Below are 22,839 nucleotides of genomic sequence, written 5' to 3'. Positions count from 1 at the left end.
TTAACTCTTGAAACGTTGGCCAGTAAGCACATCGATATTTTAGCTTTTTATGGCTTTTTTTGAAAGCTTGGTTGATCCCAGCTTCAGAGTAGGAGAGGAAGATGCTGTGACTCGCTTGGAATTGTAGCTGAGATGTTTGACGTGCTGAGATCAAGGAACAATAGCGAATTTAATTGGTTTTTTATTTTAGAGTGAACTTGAATAAAAGTTGGGAATGACATAATGGCAGATGCTGCGAGGGGTATCTTTGTGCATTCGTGTACTCGTCTAGTTGTGCTTGCGGGGGTTGAGCTCTGGCTCTTTGGTCCCGCTTCTCGACTGTCAATCAACAGGTGTACAGGTTCCTGAGCCTATTGGGCTCTATCATATATGTGTGTGTGTGTGTGTGTGTGTGTGTGTGTGTACTCACCTAATTGTGCTTGCGGGGGTTGAGCTCTGGCTCTTTGGTCCCGCTTCTCGACTGTCAATCAACAGGTGTACAGGTTCCTGAGCGTATTGGGCTCTATCATATATGTGTGTGTGTGTGTGTGTGTGTGTGTGTACTCACCTAATTGTGCTTGCGGGGGTTGAGCTCTGGCTCTTTGGTCCCGCTTCTCGACTGTCAATCAACAGGTGTACAGGTTTCTGAGCCTATTGGGCTCTATCATATCTGTGTGTGTGAGTGTGAGTGTGTGTGTGTGTGTGTGTGTGTACTCATCTAGTTGTGCTTGCGGGGGTTGAGCTCTGGCTCTTTGGTCCCGCTACTCGACTGTCAATCAACTGGTGTACAGGTTCCTGAGCCTATTGGGCTCGTTCATATCTGTGTGTGTGAGTGTCTGTGTGTTTAGGAAACAGGCGACCGTTCTGAACAAATCTTGAACACGTTACTAATGGGAACACAGAGGTCAACTGTCAACAGACGTCAACAGAGGTCAACAGACGTCAACAGACGTCTACAGAGGTCAACAGAGGGCAACAGACGTCTACAGAGGTCAACTATCAACAGAGGTCAACAGAGGTCAACACCTGTAAACATTACTACCACTAAGGGGACATTAACCCTGTGTTGTTTATCGTGGCTTCTAAAAACAATAAAAAAACTGCTCCCACTCACCAACTTGTGAAACACAGATGCAATCTCGTTTTTTTTTGCCTCTTGGACGGGTCGGATATACCAGTAGCAGAACCGGTTGGGCACATACTTCTCTGAGCTCTTTAGTAGAGAACTGGGCCAGGATTTATTTAGCATTCAAGCCCCCTACTGACGAAACCTGTACATCTTTCCCCTATGGCAGCTTTGCTTATTAGCTTTAAACCACAACTAGGTTGTTTATAATAATTCATTATGTCATGGGGGACAGGAAGACAGAGTGTATACATACACGTTTTGGCTTTTATCGAGGTCCCCGCTAACTCCGGGGTACCTACTCACTGCTAGGTGAACAGAGGCATTAGGTGAAAGAAAAAAGGCCCCGCCATTTCTGTTCCGCCGGTCTGTGACGTTTCCTCGCTTGTAAACTGTTGAATCAATGTAAACAAAGGCGTCACGGCTGAGAAAAAGATGTAGCGGTTTCGCAAGTGGCATGGGGCAGATGCTTGATAGATCCTGGTGACATGGTCTCTTGTAGCCTTCTGATGTCCTACTTTACATTCTCTCAGTGTGTGTGTGTGTGTGTGTGTGTGTGTGTGTGTGTGTGTGTGTGTGTGTGTGTGTGTGTGTGTGTGTGTGTGTGTGTGTGTATTCACCTAGTTGTGTTTGCGGGGGTTGAGCTTTGCTCTTTCGGCCCGCCTCTCAACTGTCAATCAACTGTTTACTAACTACTTTTTTTCCACATCACACACACCCCAGGAAGCAGCCCGTGACAGCTGACTAATTCCCAGGTACCTATTTACTGCTAGGTGAACAGGGGCATGAATGTGACAGAAACTCTGCCCCATTGGTTTCCGCCTCCACCGGGAATCGAACCCGTAACCTCAGGACTATGAACCCCGAGCGCTGTCCACTCAGCCACCACCAGGTGAAGCAAGAGTTAAAAATATCATCACTGACATATTTACATAAACTTTTTTGGACTATTGTAAAAAAAATAATAGTTTATTTGGCGACCCAACGACTCAATGACCCTGTTGACCCTGAAGAAAAACCTTATATAAACTTCATTTTGAACGCAGATTGGATTCATCAAACAATTCCGAAGCCTGTACATCTTTCCTCAATCATAGCAGCACAATTTGCATTTATTAAACAGTACACGATCTTGGCATCGTCACAACTCGAGGTTGTTATTGTTATAAACAGTTTCATAGTGTTTTGGAGATGGAAAAAGGTTTTAATAATTGAAAAGAAAGCAATTATGAATGAGGGGAAATGCTTGTTGAATCTTGGCCTAGAGCAATTGCTTATTAATAGTTCATTAATGCACTCCATACCCATCCTGTGGGTGGTAGTGGACTCACATACCCATCCTGTGGGTGGTGGTGGACCCCCATACCCATCCCGTGGGTGGTAGTGGATTCCCATACCCATCCTGTGGGTGGTAGTGGACTCCCATACCCATCCTGTGGGTGGTGGTGGACCCCCATACCCATCCCGTGGGTGGTAGAGGATTCCCATACCCATCCTGTGGGTGGTAGTGGGCCCCATACCCATCCTGTGAGTGGTAGTGGACCCCATACCCATCCTGTGGGTGGTAGTGGACCCCATACCCATCCTGTGAGTGGTAGTGGACCCCATACCCATCCTGTGAGTGGTAGTGGACCCCCATACCCATCCTGTGGGTGGTAGTGGACCCCCATACCCACCCTGTGGGTGGTAGTGGACCCCATACCCATCCTGTGGGTGGTAGTGGACCCCCATACCCATCCTGTGGGTGGTAGTGGACCCCCATACCCACCCTGTGGGTGGTAGTGGACCCCATACCCATCCTGTGGGTGGTAGTGGACCCCCATACCCATCCTGTGGGTGGTAGTGGACCCCATACCCATCCTGTGGGTGGTAGTGGACCCCATACCTATCCTGTGAGTGGTAGTGGACCCCCTACCCATCCTGTGAGTGGTAGTGTACCCCATACCCATCCTGTGGGTGGTAGTGGACCCCATACCCATCCTGTGGGTGGTAGTGGATCCCATACCCATCCTGTGGGTGGTAGTGGACCCCATACCCATCCTGTGGGTGGTAGTGGACCCCATACCCATCCTGTGGGTGGTAGTGGACCCCATACCCATCCTGTGGGTGGTAGTGGACCCCATACCCATCCTGTGGGTGGTAGTAGACCCCATACCCATCCTGTGGGTGGTAGTGGACCCCATACCCATCCTGTGGGTGGTAGTAGACCCCATACCCATCCTGTGGGTGGTAGTGGACCCCACACCCATCCTGTGAGTGGTAGTGGACCCCATACCCATCCTGTGGATGGTAGTGGATCCCATACTCATCCTGTGGGTGGTAGTGGACCCCATACCCATCCTGTGGGTGGTAGTGGACCCCATACCTGTCCTGTGAGTGGTAGTGGACCCCATACCCATCCTGTGAGTGGTAGTGGACCCCATACCTATCCTGTGGGTGGTAGTGGACCCCATACCCATCCTGTGGGTGGTAGTGGATCCCATACCCATCCTGTGGGTGGTAGTGGACCCCATACCCATCCTGTGGGTGGTAGTGGACCCCATACCCATCCTGTGGGTGGTAGTGGACCCCATACCCATCCTGTGGGTGGTAGTGGATCCCATACTCATCCTGTGGGTGGTAGTGGACCCCATACCCATCCTGTGAGTGGTAGTGAGAAAAGTTACAGAGACACATAACAGGATCAGGAACTCAACCCAAAATTCGATTAGCTAAGCAAGTTACAGTCGTGATGAGCTAGTTACAGATTATGCTGCCATATTCATGGCAGCATAATCTCAGCCAGCTAAGTTAGCTGGCTGAGAGCTTTCCCTTCCCATAGCTCATGGTAAGCCTTACCCTACTAGTTTTACACACAGGTGGGTACAGGAGCAGACGACTGCTGACTCCTGTTAGCTGGCTGAGAGCTTTCCCTTCCCATAGCTCATGGTAAGCCTTACCCTACTAGTTTTACACACAGGAGGGTACAGGAGCAGACGACTGCTGACTCTTGTAAGCTGGCTGAGAGCTTTCCCTTCCCATAGCTCATGGTAAGCCTTACCCTACTAGTTTTACACATAGGTGGGTACAGGAGCAGACGACTGCTGACTCTTGTTAGCTGGCTGAGAGCTTTCCCTTCCCATAGCTCATGGTAAGCCTTACCCTACTAGTTTTACACACAGGAGGGTACAGTAGCAGACGACTGCTGACTCTTGTTAGCTGGCTGAGAGCTTTCCCTTCCCATAGCTCATGGTAAGCCTTACCCTACTAGTTTTACACACAGGTGGGTACAGGAGCAGACGACTGCTGACTCCTGTTAGCTGGCTGAGAGCTTTCCCTTCCCATAGCTCATGGTAAGCCTTACCCTACTAGTTTTACACACAGGTGGGTACAGGAGCAGACGACTGCTGACTCCTGTTAGCTGGCTGAGAGCTTTCCCTTCCCATAGCTCATGGTAAGCCTTACCCTGCTAGTTTTACACACAGGAGGGTACAGGAGCAGACGACTGCTGACTCCTGTTAGCAGGCTGAGAACATTCCCTTATTCTGGAAGGCCATGTATCAATCTCACACATGTGAATTTTCCATGACATATCAGAAGCAACAGCAAGTTCCAAGACACATATATATTTATATAATTATACAGACTAAAGATAGAATATTCTAATCTCGAATATACCAGTTAGCAAGAGCTAACAACAAGAATGTTTACAACAAAATATTAATACTAGAATCCAAGATACAGAGCCACCACCAAGATGTGGAATTCAGGTCAAACCCCAAGAAGAATGGGTTAGAAAAATGCGAAATTCACTCCTAACTGTATTTGGGAAGCTGTGACACAACAGGACGAGTGCATTGATAGTGCAGGAGTGAATATATATAGTGCATAGAGTAGGTAGTGACAAGGGAATTGTTAGTGGAACACGGTGATAAGCAATAATTACCCAACATGAGATAACAACAATCAGATAACGCGAGATAAGCAACATTCAGGCAACACACAAGGTATGCCACAATCAGGGAACACAAGCAACAATCAGGCAATACAAGAGATCAGTGTTCTGATCAGTGTTGAGATGAGCAACAATCAGTGTTCTGCCCAGGTGAACACAGCCTTGAGTTACCTGAGAACATTCCCTCTCTCAAAAATCAATAATTTTATAAGTAAAATGGCTTCCTTTAATTTCTCTAATCATATATATATATATATATATATATATATATATATATATATATATATATACATATATATACATATATATATATATATATATATATATATATATATATATATATATATATATATATATATATATATATATATATATATACACGATCGAGTTGGAGAAAAAGAAATAAATATCTGTAGAATGCATTACACTTATTATAAAATTTACACAACAAAATGCATTGTAAATTTTGTTCACCCCTGGGTGAACAGATGCATGAGGTGTAAGGTACCCTCTAGGCCAACTGTTGCCCTTCCCTAGGTCAGTGACACCCACAACAGTTGCCTTACTCTCTGGTGTCTATTTACTGCTAGGTGAATAGGTATATCAGGTGAAAGGAAATGTGCCCAATCGTTTCTTTCCTGCCCAGGAATGGAACCCGGGTCCCTGGGTTGTTAATCGAGGGCGCCGGCCACTGAAAGGCATTGAAGGAATATAATGAAAATGGGAAATGGGGTTTAATGAACCATCAATATAAGTTATCACTTGTACACAGAACACAGAACAGTCACAGAACACCAACCCCTTGTACGTTATCCCAACTGAACAAGAATGAACAAGAACCACGCACACGGAGAACAGGAATGTGTTCTTAAATGTTCTAAAGTTTCAACGTGTTTTTAAGCCAGTAGACTCAATGCTCACAATGAAAGAACACATTACTTAGTGAACACAGAACACATAACTTAGTGAACAGAGAACATAATGAAAAAGGTGAAAATGAACAGAAATAACATTATAGGGAAAGCGTCAGATCTGAAGTGCTTTTGATTTTATTAAAACATCGGAATTTTGACGTAGTGATAACAAAAGTGAACATTCTAAGACATTAGACACTTAAGCCACTTAGAAACAAGGAACAAATTCTAACTTAGAAATTGTTGTTTATGTCTAAAGTTTCTGTTAATTGTTAGAAAATAATAATTGGTATAATATACAATACTTTTGATGAATATATTTTTATTGTTATGTATTGAAGGTTTTTTGAACAACCTCTGTCTCTCTCTCTCTCTCTCTCTCTCTCTCTCTCTCTCTCTCTCTCTCTCTCTCTCTCTCTCTCTCTCTCTCTCTCTCTCTCTCTCTCTCTCTGTACTCACCTAGTTGTACTCACCTAGTTGTGTTTGTGGGGGTTGAGCTTTGGCTCTTTGGTCCCGCCTCTCAACTGTCAATCAACTGGTGTATAGGTTCCTGAGCCTATTGGGCTCTATCATATCTACACTTGAAACTGTGTATGGAGTCAGCCTCCACCACATCACTGCCTAATGCATTTCTAGTGTGTGTGTGTGTACTCATCTAGTTGTGTTTGCGGGGGTTGAGCTCTGGCTCTTTGGTCCCGTCTCTCAACGTGACCATCCTGAGAGTATTCGGGAGTGGCCTTGCATACAATCTTCAAGAACACAGGTCCTGGGACCGGCACCAACGGGCCAGAACCCTAAGGTCTCCACATAATAGTTTCGCAAGCTGAGAGCTCAATTTGACCAGATGCAGCATCTTCCTCACGATCTTGGTGGTGGGGAGATGGGATGCTTAGCACCTCGGGGCAGGTACCACTTTCTCTCGGTGTCCTCTTCATCCGACCTCCACCACACGCACACACACACACACACACACACACACACGCACACACACACGCACACACACGCACACACACACACATATATACACACACTCAAACACACAAACACGCAGTTAAATTTAAAAGGCAGCAGGTACAAGGTTAATAGGAGGAGCATATAGAGCTAAATATCACTTCCCCCTGTACTAAGAGATAAACACACACACACACACACACACACACACACACACACACACACACACACACACTCACACACACACACACACACACACACACACACACGCACACACACACACACACACACACTCCAGTTGATTGACAGTTGAGAGGCGGGACCAAAGAGCCAAAGCTCAACCCCCGCAAGCACAAATAGGTGAGTACACACACACACACACACACACACACACACACACACATGAGAATGCTATTGCAATCAAAGCGAAAAAGCAACCTAAATTACTACATAGCCATATAAGAAGGAAGATGTCGGTGAACGACCAAGTGACAAGACTGAGGAAAACAGAGAAAATATACTGAAAGTGACAAGGAAATCTGTGAGGTACTGAATGCCAGTTTCCATAGAGTGTTTACAACCGAGCCTGAGCAGCTCCCATTGTTAGAAGAGATTACCCTAGATGAAAGACTATCAGATATAGAGGTGACAGCAGAGGAGGTAATGAAACAGTTGACAACACTGGATGCAACTAAAGCGGTTGGATCAGACAAAGTATCACCATGGATACTAAAAGAGGCAGCGCAGACCCTCAGCGTGCCTCTGGCAAGGATCTTTAATGAGTCGCTTACGAAGGGAGAGTTGCCCAGTTGCTGGAAGAAGGCAAATGTCGTACCAATATTCAAAAAAGGTGATAGGGAAGAGGCACTTAACTACAGACCAGTATCACTGACAAGTATCCCCTGTAATGTACCTGACAGAATAATTAGGTTAAGACTGGTTGCACACCTAGAGAACATTAGATATGTAAACAAACATCAACATGGGTTCAGAGAAGGGAAATCGTGCATAGCAAACCAGGAATTCTATGATAAAGTAACAAGAACAAAACAGGAGGTAGAAGGCTGGGCATACTGCATATTCCTGAACTGCCAAAAAGCCTTTGACAAAGTACAGCACAGGAGACTGCTATTAAAACTTGAGAGACAGGCAGGAGTAACCGGAAAAGCCCTAGCATGGGTAAGGAACTACCTAACAGGAAGGAGCCAGAGAGTAACAGTAAGGAGGCGAGAAGTCAGACTGGCGAACAGTAACGAGTGGAGTACCTCAAGGATCAGTGCTGGGACCAGTTCTAGTTCTAAAATACGTGATCGACGTGTTTACATGAGTCGAGTCCTATATGTCGATGTTCGCGAATGACGGGAAATTAATGAGACTAATTGTGCCAGATTGAGGATTGTAGGATCCTTCAAGAGGACTTGAACAAGCTGCAGAGGTGGTTAGAGTAATGGCTACTGGAGTTCAACACAAACAAGTGTAAAGTTACGGAAATGAAACTAGGTGACAGGAGACCAAAGGGACAGTACACAATGAAGGGAAACTACCTTAGCTGTGACGATTCGAGAAAGTGACCTGGGAGTGGACGGAACACCTAATCTAACTCCTGAGGCAGAGGAGTTAGAGAACACCTAACACAGAGAACATTAGAGAACACAGAGGAGACGGAGAACACCAACCATCCTAGCCAGAAAGACACAACCGTTCCGAACAGAAATTTTCAACCGTGCAAGCAGGAGAGAAATATAAGAAATATATCCATCCTCTTGCGACTAAAAATGCTGTCTCATCAACTCGTGTCTAAGGGCCGGCTGAAGCAAGAAGGGACATGACATGACTGGCCGGATGAGAGGCCAGTGTGTGTGTGGAATATTGTCTTATCCGGCTCACGTGGAGCGCCGCGTGTGTTACTGATGATCGTCTGTGCCCAAAGGAATGTTAATGCGAAGTCCAAATGCAGTACTAGTACTGTGTTAATAAAATGTAAAACTAAAACAAAAATTTGAAAATACGAGCACTGATATAATGATACTCATTCATTCCTCTCTCACTCATTACCACCCATTAACACCCTTCACCATATTGGCTACTCATCTGCAACTGTTGTATTTACTGATTGTGTTCGTGCTAATGGTCTCAGCGTAAATGGGTATTGTGTTATTATTGTGTTTTGTCTGTTCTCTCTCTCTCTCTCTCTCTCTCTCTCTCTCTCTCTCTCTCTCTCTCTCTCTCTCTCTCTCTCTCTCTCTCTCTCTCTTTCTGTACATACAGTGAGAATTCCCCAGATGTCAGATGGTGTTATGGAGAGTCAGAAAAACACTTTCCCTCTCTCTTTGTTCAGTCTGCTATTCCTTCAATCTGCTTTTCTTTCAGTCTGCCCTTCTTTCAGTCTGCCCTTCTTTCAGTCTGCCCTTCTTTCAGTCTGCCCTTCTTTCAGTCTGCCCTTCCTTCAGTCTGACAGGGAGCCTGTCTGTCTCCCCACTAACAGACTATACAGTTCCGAGCATAAGACCTCGCCAGAGGTGAACGAGGACCTCGTAAGTCCTATAATGGTACTCACCAAGCACATTACATACATTAAACAGGTTATGGTAGTGGTAGTAAATATGATAGTCCCCCCTGGGAACTATAATGGGAACAATAAGAGAAAATGAGAAGATATGACGGGGTGACGCATGTAAATAAGAGAAAGCGGAGGAGCGGTTAAGAGAAAGTAAAAGTAATGAACCTGGAGAGAAGACTTGTAGGAAAGAGACCTCCCACAGGGACATGAGAGAGAGAGAGAGAGAGAGAGAGAGAGAGAGAGAGAGAGAGAGAGAGAGAGAGAGAGAGAGAGAGAGAGAGACAGACAGACAGAGAAGGGGGATGTATTATAATACAATATGCTGCCTCAATGGAAACCTAACACCGGCATTCACCATACATTTTCACTACTCACTATCTTCACTGTACCCCCCCCATCTTCTCACCACACTATCATCACTTTACATCGAAAATAAGGTATTTAATTTCTTGCTTTCAGGTCATTGAGTCTTGGGGAGTGATGTTGTAACATTCTCTACCATCTTCAGAGGGGAGACTTTCCGGCCTCTCTCTCTTTCTCTCTCTCTCTCCCTCTCTCGCACTAGCTCCTGGCTCCCAGGTGGCTAAGAGGGCCGCATATTGCAAATATTTTCCCAAATTTCACATTCTTCATCACCACAAGGCGCTTCACTAATGCCTCCAGGAATGTCCTTTGTTCTGTTGGTTCACTCTCACGATATTCTCGTTCAGATCAAAACGCCTCGGCACCTTTCTCTCTCTCCTTTCTACCTTGGCCTCTTGTGTCTATAGATAAGAGTTCCAGCAGTGGTAAGAGATATTTAAGAGTAACATCTGTTGCTCTTAACCCCTGTTCTGAAACTTTTCCTGGACAGATGTAATAGAACTCATACTCACCACACCAGACATGAATATCTCTTTGATGTCCCCAGAGTCAAACTTGATCTGTGTAAACATTCTATGGAAATAAAGGGACCTAGTCTATGGAACTGACTCCCTAATGAATTGAAAAGCTGTCCAACTTTTGCCTTATTCAAAAATAAAACCAAAAAATACCTAATTTCATCTTAGTTTTCTACCTTGTGCTAGAAACTCGCACTGTATCTAGTGCTACCCAATTCTCCCAATAATTATGCACCTAAGCCATATAACCTTATCATTATAATCATTGTTATCATCTTATATCATGATAATTATACTGAACCCATTGTTTACTGCATAATACCTTGCAATAATCCTCAAATTATGCAACAATGTACTTGTGGATAGCCCTTAAATTTACATAAATTTACTTTAATGTACATACGAATCTTGTCAAATTTCTTATACAATGTCTCTCTTATATTCTCTTACAATGTACCTGAAAACGTATTTTAATTTTGAAAGAAATTACTTTCTTAAAATTAGTTGTTAGATTAAGAACCTGTCCGAAATGCGTGCTAGTGGCTTTACAAGAATGTATAACTTCAATGCTCTGTACTCTCATGAACCCAATGTTACCTTCTTGTATATAAATAAATAAATAATAAATAAAATAAATGCTTTGGCTAAACAGCATTATATATAATAGTATACGCTTTGAAAACTTTAAAGAGAATGAATTGTAGAAACGTCGAGAGAAAACGATGTGACTTTGGAATGTCAATTGGGGTACACTACTGCAAACAGGATAGGTAAATATTTGTTTTTGAGATATATACATGAGTTGTTACATTCTTGTACAATGTTATTTATTTATTTATTTATGCATATACAAGAAGGTACATTGGGAATGTGAGGATACATAATATGGTAATTACAGTCTTGTAAAGCCACTAGTACGCGCAGCGTTTCGGGCAGGTCCTTAATCTAAAAAAAATTTAAGTAGGTAAATACTTGCAAAATTTATAGACAAAAAAAATGATAACAGTTACATGGAATGAAAAAAAGAAGATGAGAGAAAATTGTAGGTACAGTATATTAAAGCACATAGGTAGCTAAGATTGATTGCAATGACAGCTTGAATGGTAGTTGACAACAAATTGGTAGTCACAATACAGCATATGGCTAGCACATTAAAGAAGACAGCAATGAACACAATGATAAGGTTGTTTGATACTACATAAAAATTAGGAGATTGGGTAACACTAGGTACAGAGCAAATTTAAAGCTCAGTGTAGGAAACTAAGAAGATGAAGTTAGGTACTTTTTGGTTTTGCTTTTAAATAAGGCAAAAGTTTTACAGATTTTCAATTCACTAGGGAGTGAGTTCCATAGACTAGGTCCCTTAATATGCATAGAGTGTTTACACAGATTAAGTTTGACCCTGGGGATATCAAAGAGATATTTATTTCTGGTGTGGTGATAATGGGTCCTATTACATCTGTCCAGGGAGAGTTTCAGAGCATGGTTTGCATTTAAGAACAGGGTTTTGTAAATGTAGTTGACACAAGAGAATGTGTGGAGGGAGTTAATATTTAGCAAGTTTAGGGATTTAAACAAGGAAGCTGAGTGTTGTCTGAGAGCAGTTAGTTATTATTCTGATAGCAGATTTTTGCTGCATGATGATGGGCTTAAGGTGGTTTGCAGTGGTAGACCCCCATGCACAGATACCATAATTAAGATAGGGATAGATTAGTGCATAATATAGTGAGAGGAGAGCAGTCTCCGTGGTGTAGTGGTAAGACACTCGCCTGGCGTTCCGCGAGCGCTATGTCATGGGTTCGTATCCTGGCCGGGGAGGATTTACTGGGCGCAATTCCTTAACTGTAGCCTCTGTTTAACGCAACAGTAAAATGTGTACTTGGATGAAAAAACGATTCTTCGCGGCAGGGGATAGTATTCCAGGGACCATAGGATTAAGGACTTGCCCGAAACGCTACGCGTACTAGTGGCTCTACAAGAATGTAACAACTCTTGTATATATCTCAAAAAAAAAAAAAAAGTTAGGAACATAATTTCTGATCGGGGAGAAAAAACAAGCCAGGAGTGGGGGACCTTAATTTATTAAGTAATGTTTACAGAGCAACTGGTGTACCACAATAAAAGATGTCGTGTAACATGACTGAGTAGAATGCCAGTACTGCAAAGATGCAAATTAGGGAATAAGTCGTAGGACATTAACCGTGCCTAGTGCCGGCTAGCCGAATTAGCAGTTGCCCGAAACGCTTTGCGTAATAGTGGCTTTAGGCATTGTATATACTAGCTCTTTCTATAAAGCCAACAAACTTTGTAAAATCTCTTTATGTATGTACCTTTACCTAAATAAAAATTATTAATATTATTATTATTATAGTGTTGCAGTACTCGCAATCAGCGTAGAAGGCGAGGGAGAAGAGCGCTCGGTAGCAAGGTCTTCTCGTAAGTCGAGCGGCAGACACCACACAGGGCCCCAGTAGTCGATGCAGTAGTCGTCTGGGTACAATCCCTGGATAGGACAGGCAAGTTTGTTTCATAACTTATGCCTCTGTTCACCTAGCAACTCAATAGGTACGTGAGAGCTGGTCAATAGTTGTGGGTTCAATCCTGGGGAAGGTCACTAGTTGGTTTAGGACTGTAGTGGGGGGTCGTCTACTAACCTAAGTATAGGCTTCCTGACCCCAACAACAGGAATTAAACCAACAATACCATCTTACCCTCAACACTATTTAATATTCCCCAACGCTTAAAGACCAAAACTCTGTTAAATTTTGAAATCCAGCTGAAAAATATCTTCAGGGTAAATAGGGGGACCTTTGACAAGCTGCCATCTTCCTGTCCTTGTTGAGGCCACTTGAGCATTAGTGGCCCTCGGGCAAGTTCAAGTAAATACACTTTTTTTTTTTTTTTTGAGATATATAGAAGAGTTGTTACATTCTTGTAGAGCCACTAGTACGCGTAGCGTTTCGGGCAAGTCCTTAATCCTATGGTCCCTGGAATACGATCCCCTGCCGCGAAGAATCGTTTTTTCATCCAAGTACACATTTTACTGTTGCGTTAAACAGAGGCTACAGTTAAGGAATTGCGCCCAGTAAATCCTCCCCGGCCAGGATACGAACCCATGACATAGCGCTCGCGGAACGCCAGGCGAGTGTCTTACCACTACACCACGGAGACTAGATATTTCAGGTATTACAATTGGTTATAGCTAGACGAGTGTTCTCTATAGACCAATGTTTCCTGGCATGCTCAGATGGTTTTCTTTGGTAACTGCAGTTGTGACTGGAAGTCCCATCACTACCAGATCTGTATACTGTATAAGACCTGGAATACACTTGGGTTGGCAGAGTGATTAGAAAGTCCGTGGTATTCATAGCTAGTTGTTTAGATACTCAGGATAGCAAGTGTTGAGACTGCATACAACTAGGAAGGATTTGATTTTCTAAACTGTACCTATCATGATCTCTTAATGTCTGTTGGTACTATATTTTGGTAGCACTAAAGTATTTTCATAGGTTATATTATTCCTGGTTTGCTGTTAGATAAGTCTTAAGTTTAATTCCCTGACTGTTACTTGTCTCTTAATTCTTTGTATTATTTTCATGGCATCCAGACTTTCATGTTCTGGATGCTAAACTAAACTAAACTTTCCTGTTTTCCTCTGGTGTGCCTATTGTGGCTATCTGGGATGTTAAAAACATATATAGTGTTGAAATTATTAACAGGTGCAGCAGGTAACATCAGTGCAACGGTAATACCACAACATGTCTTGCAGCATAGTAATCGTTCTGTTTTTATGCCTACTATATACTGTATTCCTTGCAGTACACATTTCTTCTGCTGCTGGTGTTCCTGATAGAAGCAGTGGCCGGAGTATTGGCCTACGTGTACGAGGAACAGGTTATGGCCGAGCTCTCCCACACCCTCACCTCCACCTTCAACAACAACTATATGATAGACCCAGACGTCACTCAGGCCATAGATCAGATGCAGATAGAGGTACTGTACTCTAATGTAATTTGTATGCTTACACTCGTCAAACTCACTTTTGAACTCGTGAATGCAAGAATATTTATTCATCTACACAAAGTATTTGTATATATTGAGGTTAATTCTAATTGTATTATTATTAATATGGAACTAGCTATGCTGGGCCATAGATTTAAAATATTTGTACAGTAAAATTAATAATAATAATTTAATGAGGGTTTGAACCTATGCGGTGGGTGTTCCCATGCCTTAGCAACTAGATCATGACATAGTAAAAGGATTGCAACCCGGAGTTCTACCAAATTTATGTTTGTTAATGTTATGTGCGTGTGTGGGAACACTCACTGCATAGATTCAAACCCTCATCACTGCTCCTACGGATTTTCTCATTGATGCAATCACGTTAGTATGATTACTGTGTATAATATTGATACTTATTAAAACTACCTTATGTGAGGTAGCTTCAAACTTTTCCATTTTTCTTGCTAGTTGTATTATGCCTTGGCAGCCTTGACAGGCCGCTCCTGCCCTTAGTGCCAAAATGGTCACCTATAATATAGCAGTGTCTTCTGCTTATGTTGGAGGTAATTAAGGGTAGTAGATACCCAGGCACCAGTACAGGTGAGATATCGATAAAAGATATCATAATAATAATAATAATAATAATCTTTATTTAGGTAAGGTACATACATAAAGAGATTTACAAAGTTTGTTGGCTTTATAGATAGAGCTAGTACATACAATGCCTAAAGCCACTATTACGCAAAGCGTTTCGGGCAGAATAGTTATTGAGGCAGGGTGAAGTATGTAGTATCTGATTTTAGGGAATAAAAATTGGTTACTACTTTATTTTTCCTTGACATTTGTTTACTTCCTTTCAGTACCACTGTTGCGGGGCCTTAACCTTCAGCCAATGGGGAGACAGCCAATGGTTGCGTGAAAACCCAGGCATCAATAACACTGTTCCAGACTCCTGCTGCAAGACTCCCTCACCTTACTGTGGTGTCAGGAATCATCCTTCCAACATTTGGTACAATGTAAATATCAGTATGTTCTCTCGTATGGTAAAATGTTTAAATGAGGTTGACTCGCGCTTATTATACTCTTATGGTACAGTCTTTGTTCACAACATATTTACTGGCTTCCTGTCCCTGAATGCGGGGAAGATTATTATTATTTATTATTTTTACAATGGTGGGTATAGGAACAGATAACGTTGACAAATTTTTCCCTGAAACACGACCTGCCAATTAATTTACAAACGGGTATTTGATTACTGTTGGGTGAGCAGAGGTAAACAGTTGAGGATTGCAACTAGTCAATCCTCCCTAGCCAAGACTTGAACCCAGACCAATTTGTTTGTAAGGTGTTGGGTAAGTGTGTGACCATTATGCCATCAAGGACTTATCTAAGTGGCTTAGGGAGGCAAGGAAGTTGATGGGGTCTTAATAAGTTCATCCAGGTGTCTTGGCATTTGCAGCTGTGGTGGTTGTGGTTCCATAAGTATTATAATACTGTACAGTGCTTGGGTTATCTTGAGATGATTTCGGGGCTTAGCGTCCCCGCGGCCAGGTCCTCAACCAGGCCTCCTTTTTGTTACACACCCCTAGGAAGAAGCCCGTAGCAGCTGTCTAACTCCCAGGTACCTATTTACTGCTAGGTAACATGGGCATCAGGGTGAAAGAAACATTTTGCCCATTTGTCTCCGCCTCCACCGGGGATCGAACCCAAAACCTCAGGACTACGAATCCGAAGCTCTGTCCACCCAGCTGGTGAAAAGCATTTCGTATTCTTTGTTCTATATTTAAACTTGGCATTTTACATTGTTTGCTTCTTTGTTTCTCCACTTTCAAACACTGGAAAAGTAGAGGAAGTTTAAGTTAATTATCTTATTCAGTATTTTCAAGTCCCAGTTGGGACTTTAATCAAGGCTTGATTATACAGAACAATTAAAAATGTAATAAATACAGTTGAATACAGTAAGATTTTGTACTTTTTTTTTGTATTTTCTTATACAAGAGTTCTTACATCCTTGTACAGCCACTAGCATGCATAGCATTTCAGGCAAGTCCTCAATCCTATGTTCCCTGGAATAGGACCCCACCAAATTGTTTAACAGTCAGGTACCCATTTTACTGTTGGGTGAACAGAGGCTACAGTTAAGGATTGACGCTCCATAAATCCTTCCCGGCCAGGATACAAGCCCAGAACAAAGTGCTCGCGAAACGCCAGGCGAGCATCTTGCCAACCACATCATAGAGACTGTTTAACAAGGTAATGTAAAATATGTATGCCACAATATAGCTGTACTTTTGTTAGCACAAGATTTTAATTTAAAAAACAAAACAGCATTGAATGTAATGAAATACCAATCTTTGGGCAAGCCTTGGTGGCTCCCTGAAGCTATATGCTGAGATGGTTACCATCTAATGGGTCACATCAGTTCTAGAGGCCTACTGGAGACCGGAGCTAGAACCCAGCCCACCCTCACAGAAGCGCAGGAAGTGGTAACATTTATTTATATAAATATCAACACCATATATACAGAAAATAGTATATATATATATAGATTTAAGAATGTTTAGACACATTAGGCAAGTCGTAAGTGTACAGTATATAAGAAATAGGAAAGGTCCCAAGATACTGCCTTTGTAGCACTTTTACGGTTAATAATAGTAGGAGAGGTTGTCATTGATGGCTACATATTAATGTCTATTATTAAGATGTGATTGGATACCAAGACAGGGCAAGGTATGTACTTGGTATCTAATTTAAAGATAATGCCTACAGTTTTATGAACCTTGTTTTTTTTTTTATACTGTATATGGCAATGGAAATTCAGCTTATCAATATGAATACCAAGGGCTGTCCTATCTTCTTTGTTCTTAATTTGGGTGAATAGAGGCATCGGGTAAAAGTAAACATACTGAAATGTCTTTGTCCCGAGTGGAAGTCAAACTCAAGACCTTACCTCTGAGAAATAACTCTTCTACATTTTATGCTGTATTTTAACCTATGCTTTATTAAGAATCGTGATAAATTGAAGGTTCTTCTTTGCCAGGGCTGTATCCATCAGTTTGAAGACGAGCTTGGTCGACATCTGCTGATTCTTGGGGCAGTTGGTTGTGGTATCTGTCTGATTCAGGTCTTTGGGATGATCCTCTCTTGCTGTCTCTACATAAAACTAAAGGATGTTGATGAAAATTATTTTTAAGGGACACATACACTGAATGTTACAAATTGGTATAAGAAAATGGGCATTAATTTAGGCAAAAGCTTTGCAGTAAAAAGCAAATGTATACTGTACAAGGTATTCATTACTACCAGTATTTTAAGAAATTGGGAATAGGATTTAGACAACACATTCAGTATGAGAAGGAATATCTGAAATTTGAATTCAGTTTGAAGAGAAAAGCCAAAAAACTATTTAGGGAATGCATCTTATTATTTTTTAGAAATTATTAGTTTTTTTTATAGAAAATACACACAAATTAGCTGACCTAGGAGGGCTTGATTAGATCTTCATGAAGCAGCAGTGGCAGCAGAAATTGCAAGTAACATGTATATGATAAATAATAATAATAATAATAATAATTTTTATTATTATTATTTATCATATACATGAATAGTGAATAGTGAAGCTAGGAAATTTACAATTTAAAGCAAGAATAAAAATAATGGCCATTTTAGAATAATCTACCGACGAATTTATTATGGAAAAATTGGTTTAAAGCCTTTTATAACATATAAAACTCAGAAGCACCTTTGGTATGCTTTGAGAGTTAGAGGCACTCGTGGTAATTTTGAAAAATAGTAAATTGTCTACAAATAACATAGAATATATGATGTCGCTTAACCCAGTGCCAAAAGTCCATCAGTACAATTCAATAAATGATACCAATAATGAAATGGTACTTAAAATGATGCCTAGCATAAGATAAATAAAGGTTTAAGAAAAATAAATATTGGCAAGAGATTAAGGGTAGAAATAAATTGGCTTAATGAGTTTATTTCGTTAAATCTAAATACAGTGTATGCATAAAGAGGGCGAAAATATTTTTCATTAGTATATTCCTCCCTAGCCTACTAAAAATTAAAAATCTGTCATGAGAATTAATCCGAGAAAATTTATTTTAAACAGATTTATTTTCGTATGGCAATTTCCACATCTATAATGAAATAAATTATATCATGACTACGTAACTGAAGAGATAAAATAGTTTTGATACAATGTAATCTACATATATATTTTGTGTATACAGTAATTTTATTTTAGATGTATATTGAAACATTAAACTATAAAGAACTGTAGCATAATATTTAAGACTTTTGAAATACACGGTGACACTGACAATGCTGTTCTTCCCAACTTGTTGCTATCTTTTGATAATTACTTGCCGTTATAAAAGTCTCGGATCTTTATTTTAATGTTGTAATTATTAGAGATTGTCATTCCCTTATATTTAAAACACTGTAGTTATTACAAATTATTGTTAGCTTACTTTAATATACAGTACTGCAATTATTACAGATTGTCATTCCCTTATATTTAAAACACTGTAGTTATTACAAATTATTGTTAGCTAACTTTAATATACAGTACTGCAATTATTATAGATTGTTGTTCCGTTGGTGTAAAACTGCAGCTATTATAGGTTGTTGTTCCGTTGGTGTAAAACGGCAGCTATTATAGGTTGTTGTTCCGTTACTGTAAAACTGCAGCTATTATAGATTGTTGTTCCGTTACTGTAAAACGGCAGCTATTACAGGTTGTTGTTCCGTTGGTGTAAAACTGCAGCTATTACAGATTGTTGTTCCGTTACTGTAAAACTGCAGCTATTATAGATTGTTGTTCCGTTGGTGTAAAACTGCAGCTATTATAGATTGTTGTTCCGTTACTGTAAAACTGCAGCTATTATAGATTGTTGTTCCGTTACTGTAAAACGGCAGCTATTACAGGTTGTTGTTCCGTTGGTGTAAAACTGCAGCTATTATAGATTGTTGTTCCGTTACTGTAAAACTGCAGCTATTATAGATTGTTGTTCCGTTACTGTAAAACTGCAGCTATTATAGATTGTTGTTCCGTTACTGTAAAACGGCAGCTATTACAGGTTGTTGTTCCGTTGGTGTAAAACGGCAGCTATTACAGGTTGTTGTTCCGTTGGTGTAAAACTGCAGCTATTATAGATTGTTGTTCCGTTACTGTAAAACTGCAGCTATTATAGATTGTTGTTCCGTTACTGTAAAACGGCAGCTATTACAGGTTGTTGTTCCGTTGGTGTAAAACTGCAGCTATTACAGGTTGTTGTTCCGTTGGTGTAAAACTGCAGCTATTATAGATTGTTGTTCCGTTACTGTAAAACTGCAGCTATTACAGGTTGTCCTTTCCTATCTTTGTTACACAGAAATTATTTTTTTATATTAAATATGATAGCTGTATGGCATGTAATGTAGTTTAATATTATGAAGTATATCGACTGTGTTAGCACATTGGAAATTTGATGAGTGAGATTCCATTAATAGTGTGTGTACTTATTGACTGCAAGATGAACAAAGCTTAACAAGAAATAGATTATACATTTTTTGTTAAGCTACAACCAATGTTTATTATAATGTGCATGTGAGAGCTATGTTATAATTTACTGTACTGTACAGTACTATATTTCTGAGTACTTCTATGTGGTAGTCTCATTGTATATATGTAAATATTGTATGTGTAAGATATAGTACATAAACAAGGATAAAAATTCCTTACATGGAAAAATGTCAAAATTATGCAGTTTTTAATACTGTACTGTAATTTAATTTAAAAGTAATGTAATGTGCAATCCAGTATATAGAGCTGCCATTGCCTGTGTGATATTACAGAAAGATTTAATGTATTTATTGATAAAAAACAATGTATATAGTTTTTAATATAAATTAATACAAAATGGGTGCATAGAATACAACATTTTCAGTAAGTAAGGAGATACAGTTGCTGATTTAGTATGAGATTATTATTTGAGTTAAATCAAATCTATTAGTACTTAAAACTTATCAGACTATTTTAATATAACTATATTACTGTGTTTGTCGTATATGAATACTGTACTGTTACAGTCGAGATATTGCATGGCAGTTTAAGTATAGCTGCGCTAAAGTGTTTGGCAACGGGTCTATACACAGAAGTGTATCCAGCTTCTATGTACACTGAGTTTACTTCAGAACTGGATAATGTTCAGGACTAAAGTATACTTGCTGGTTGGTCAGTAATCTATTGTGGTGGCCTTAATAACCCTCCAGAGGTTGATAACCCCTAAACCCAACACCAAACTAAAATGTTTGCCTTTGTTTATTAATGAAAATAAAGTATCCATCATAAAGCATTGTTTAAACACGTAAAATATTATTAGAAATCTAGGAATACAGTAAATGCTTTTAGACTGTTAAATAATAATAATAGATTAAGAGTACAGTACTAAAATAAATTTGGTATATAATGTAATTCATTTCCAACTACTGTATTGATTTAAAAAAAATTGGCAACAATTGATAACAAAAATGTAAACTAAATAAAATACAGTACAGTCTTCAGATTACCTATGTTACATTCTTTAACAGCAGTGATACAAAAATACAGTGGAACCTCGGTTTACGAAGTCAGTTTCCTCGTAAAATTTGACTGTATAAAGTTTGCTTCAGAATACATGTGTGTGTATACATGTATGGATCGAGCGCGTGGGTTCTGCTGGGTGCGGGGCAAGGCACGTTCAGTTTACCAGTGTAACTCGCCTAGTGATGAATTTCATTGCTTTTCGGCTTTTTTGGTTTTTGAACATAAATGTTCTTATTAAATATCATACCATGGGTCCCAAGAAAGTTGGTGGTAAAGTTCAATCTAAGAAAATAGTAGTGAGGATGATGACAGGAAATACAAGAGATCATTCGTAAATATGAAGATGGTATGTAGGTTGTTAATCTAGCTAGGTAGTATACATATCTTTAATTTAATCATTAATTAAGAAAATGTGTACAGTATGCAAAGAACTGCAAAGTTTTGCTGAAAAGACTCGCCCAGATAAAACTGTAGCAGGCCGTTGCATTAACCTTTTAGATGACAATGTCATGTCTCGATGCAGTCTTAAAATGTAGGGAAAACAATTGTCTATTGACAGATAGTAAGACAAGCAAGCAGTGAGCCACAACCAAGTCCTAGTGGTATGTCTGCAAAACATAGGAGAGTGTACTCCAGAAATATCATCACTGCCTGATGTTATAATGGAAGGGGACTCCTCTTCCAAACACTAGTGCCTCTCCTCCCTCCCTCCCCAGTCTTCCATGTGCCAACAAGAATTCACAATAAAGGTAAGGTATATTAAAATATTAATATTCTGTATAAAAAAAATTTTGAGATAATATTTTTGGGTATGTGGAACAGATTAATTCAATTTACATTATTTCTTATGGGAAAATTTGTTTCAGTTTATTTTTGGTGTATGAACCGTCTCTTGGAACAAATTAAATTCATAAACCAAAGTGCCACTCTGTACAGGTTAAACTCTTGGGTCTATTCTGTACAGTGTATGGATTAGCAACTTGACAAGGTTCCTGTTCCCAACAGTGGTATGCCTGGTTGATACCTGGTTGATGGGGTTCTGGGAGTTCTTCTACTCCCCAAGCCCGGCCCGAGGCCAGGCTTGACTTGTGAGAGTTTGGTCCACCAGGCTGTTGCTTGGAGCGGCCCGCAGGCCCACATATACCTGGTTGATGGGGTTCTGGGAGTTCTTCTACTCCCCAAGCCCGGCCCGAGGCCAGGCTTGACTTGTGAGAGTTTGGTCCATATACTGTACTAATGTATTGTGGTGATTGTGCACCCCATACTTACTCGTCTATTGAATAATAGCACAAAAGGATTACAGAGACCACAAAACTTCCTAACATTTTAACCCGTAAAATAAAGTTCTCAAGTTAAACTGAATTTCTATTTGGATATGGTGAAGCTTTGCCAGAAAATTATCTGAATTTCACTTATTCTGTGCTAGTCTGCATTATCCAGCCAAATCTCTGGTTATCTAAATTTGTTTTGATGTTGACCAGACCACACACTAGGTGAAGGGACGACGACGTTTCAGTCCGTCCTGGACCATTCTCAAGTCGATTTGTTTTGATGATGTGACGTTTTGTAGAAAATTATCCAAACCCAATTTTGGCCAGATAACCCAAATATTCGGTTCAGCAGGCATTTGGATAATTGAACTCATAGAGTATTACTGTACTACTCACATTTACATTTTAAGCTGTGTAGTAGTTGTCAGCCTTGGTTGTCTAAGGTAAAGAAATGGTGAAAGTCCAAATTTTTACCACTGGTGGTTTCTAGTTTTAGAAATATTTAAAATATAAATGTAGTTCAGATTTGATACTCGGTGCCTTAAAAGACAACAGTATTTTATTAGACGATTTATCCTTTCTTCATCTACCTTGCCCTTTATTTGTTACGCTTCACTGTACTTTTCACTCATTTGTACACT

General features: G+C 40.4%; 1 protein-coding gene across 2 annotated transcripts; it reads left to right on the top strand.

The window, feature by feature from the left end:
* The first annotated feature begins 12,720 nt into the window (after nt 1–12,720).
* On the top strand, nt 12,721–21,180 carry LOC123774366 (CD151 antigen-like). Of its 2 annotated transcripts, none has more exons than XM_069307893.1 (4): nt 12,721–12,861; nt 14,165–14,338; nt 15,211–15,366; nt 17,391–21,180. In XM_069307893.1, the coding sequence occupies exons 2-4, from the start codon at nt 14,243–14,245 to the stop codon at nt 17,541–17,543; spliced, it is 405 nt and encodes a 134-aa protein (XP_069163994.1). In that variant the 5' UTR covers nt 12,721–12,861; nt 14,165–14,242; the 3' UTR covers nt 17,544–21,180. The 2 variants fall into 2 exon arrangements, with proteins under 2 accessions (XP_069163994.1, XP_069163993.1); XM_069307892.1 differs by having other exon boundaries at nt 12,753–12,910.
* The last annotated feature ends 1,659 nt before the right edge of the window (nt 21,181–22,839 follow it).

This window comes from Procambarus clarkii, chromosome 61 (assembly GCF_040958095.1).
Source record: "Procambarus clarkii isolate CNS0578487 chromosome 61, FALCON_Pclarkii_2.0, whole genome shotgun sequence".
In the NCBI taxonomy this organism is placed as follows: domain Eukaryota; kingdom Metazoa; phylum Arthropoda; class Malacostraca; order Decapoda; family Cambaridae; genus Procambarus; species Procambarus clarkii.
This window is presented reverse-complemented; position numbering and strand designations above follow the sequence as displayed.

What these genes read in the sequence shown, in the direction of transcription:
- LOC123774366 (XM_069307893.1), top strand. Translation starts at nt 14,243, where the DNA reads ATGGCCGAGCTCTCCCACACCCTCACCTCCACCTTCAACAACAACTAT. An exon ending in TAGATCAGATGCAGATAGAG is followed by an intron (nt 14,339 to 15,210) that starts GTACTGTACTCT and finishes ACTTCCTTTCAG; the next exon opens with TACCACTGTTGCGGGGCCTT. An exon ending in CTTCCAACATTTGGTACAAT is followed by an intron (nt 15,367 to 17,390) that starts GTAAATATCAGT and finishes CTTCTTTGCCAG; the next exon opens with GGCTGTATCCATCAGTTTGA.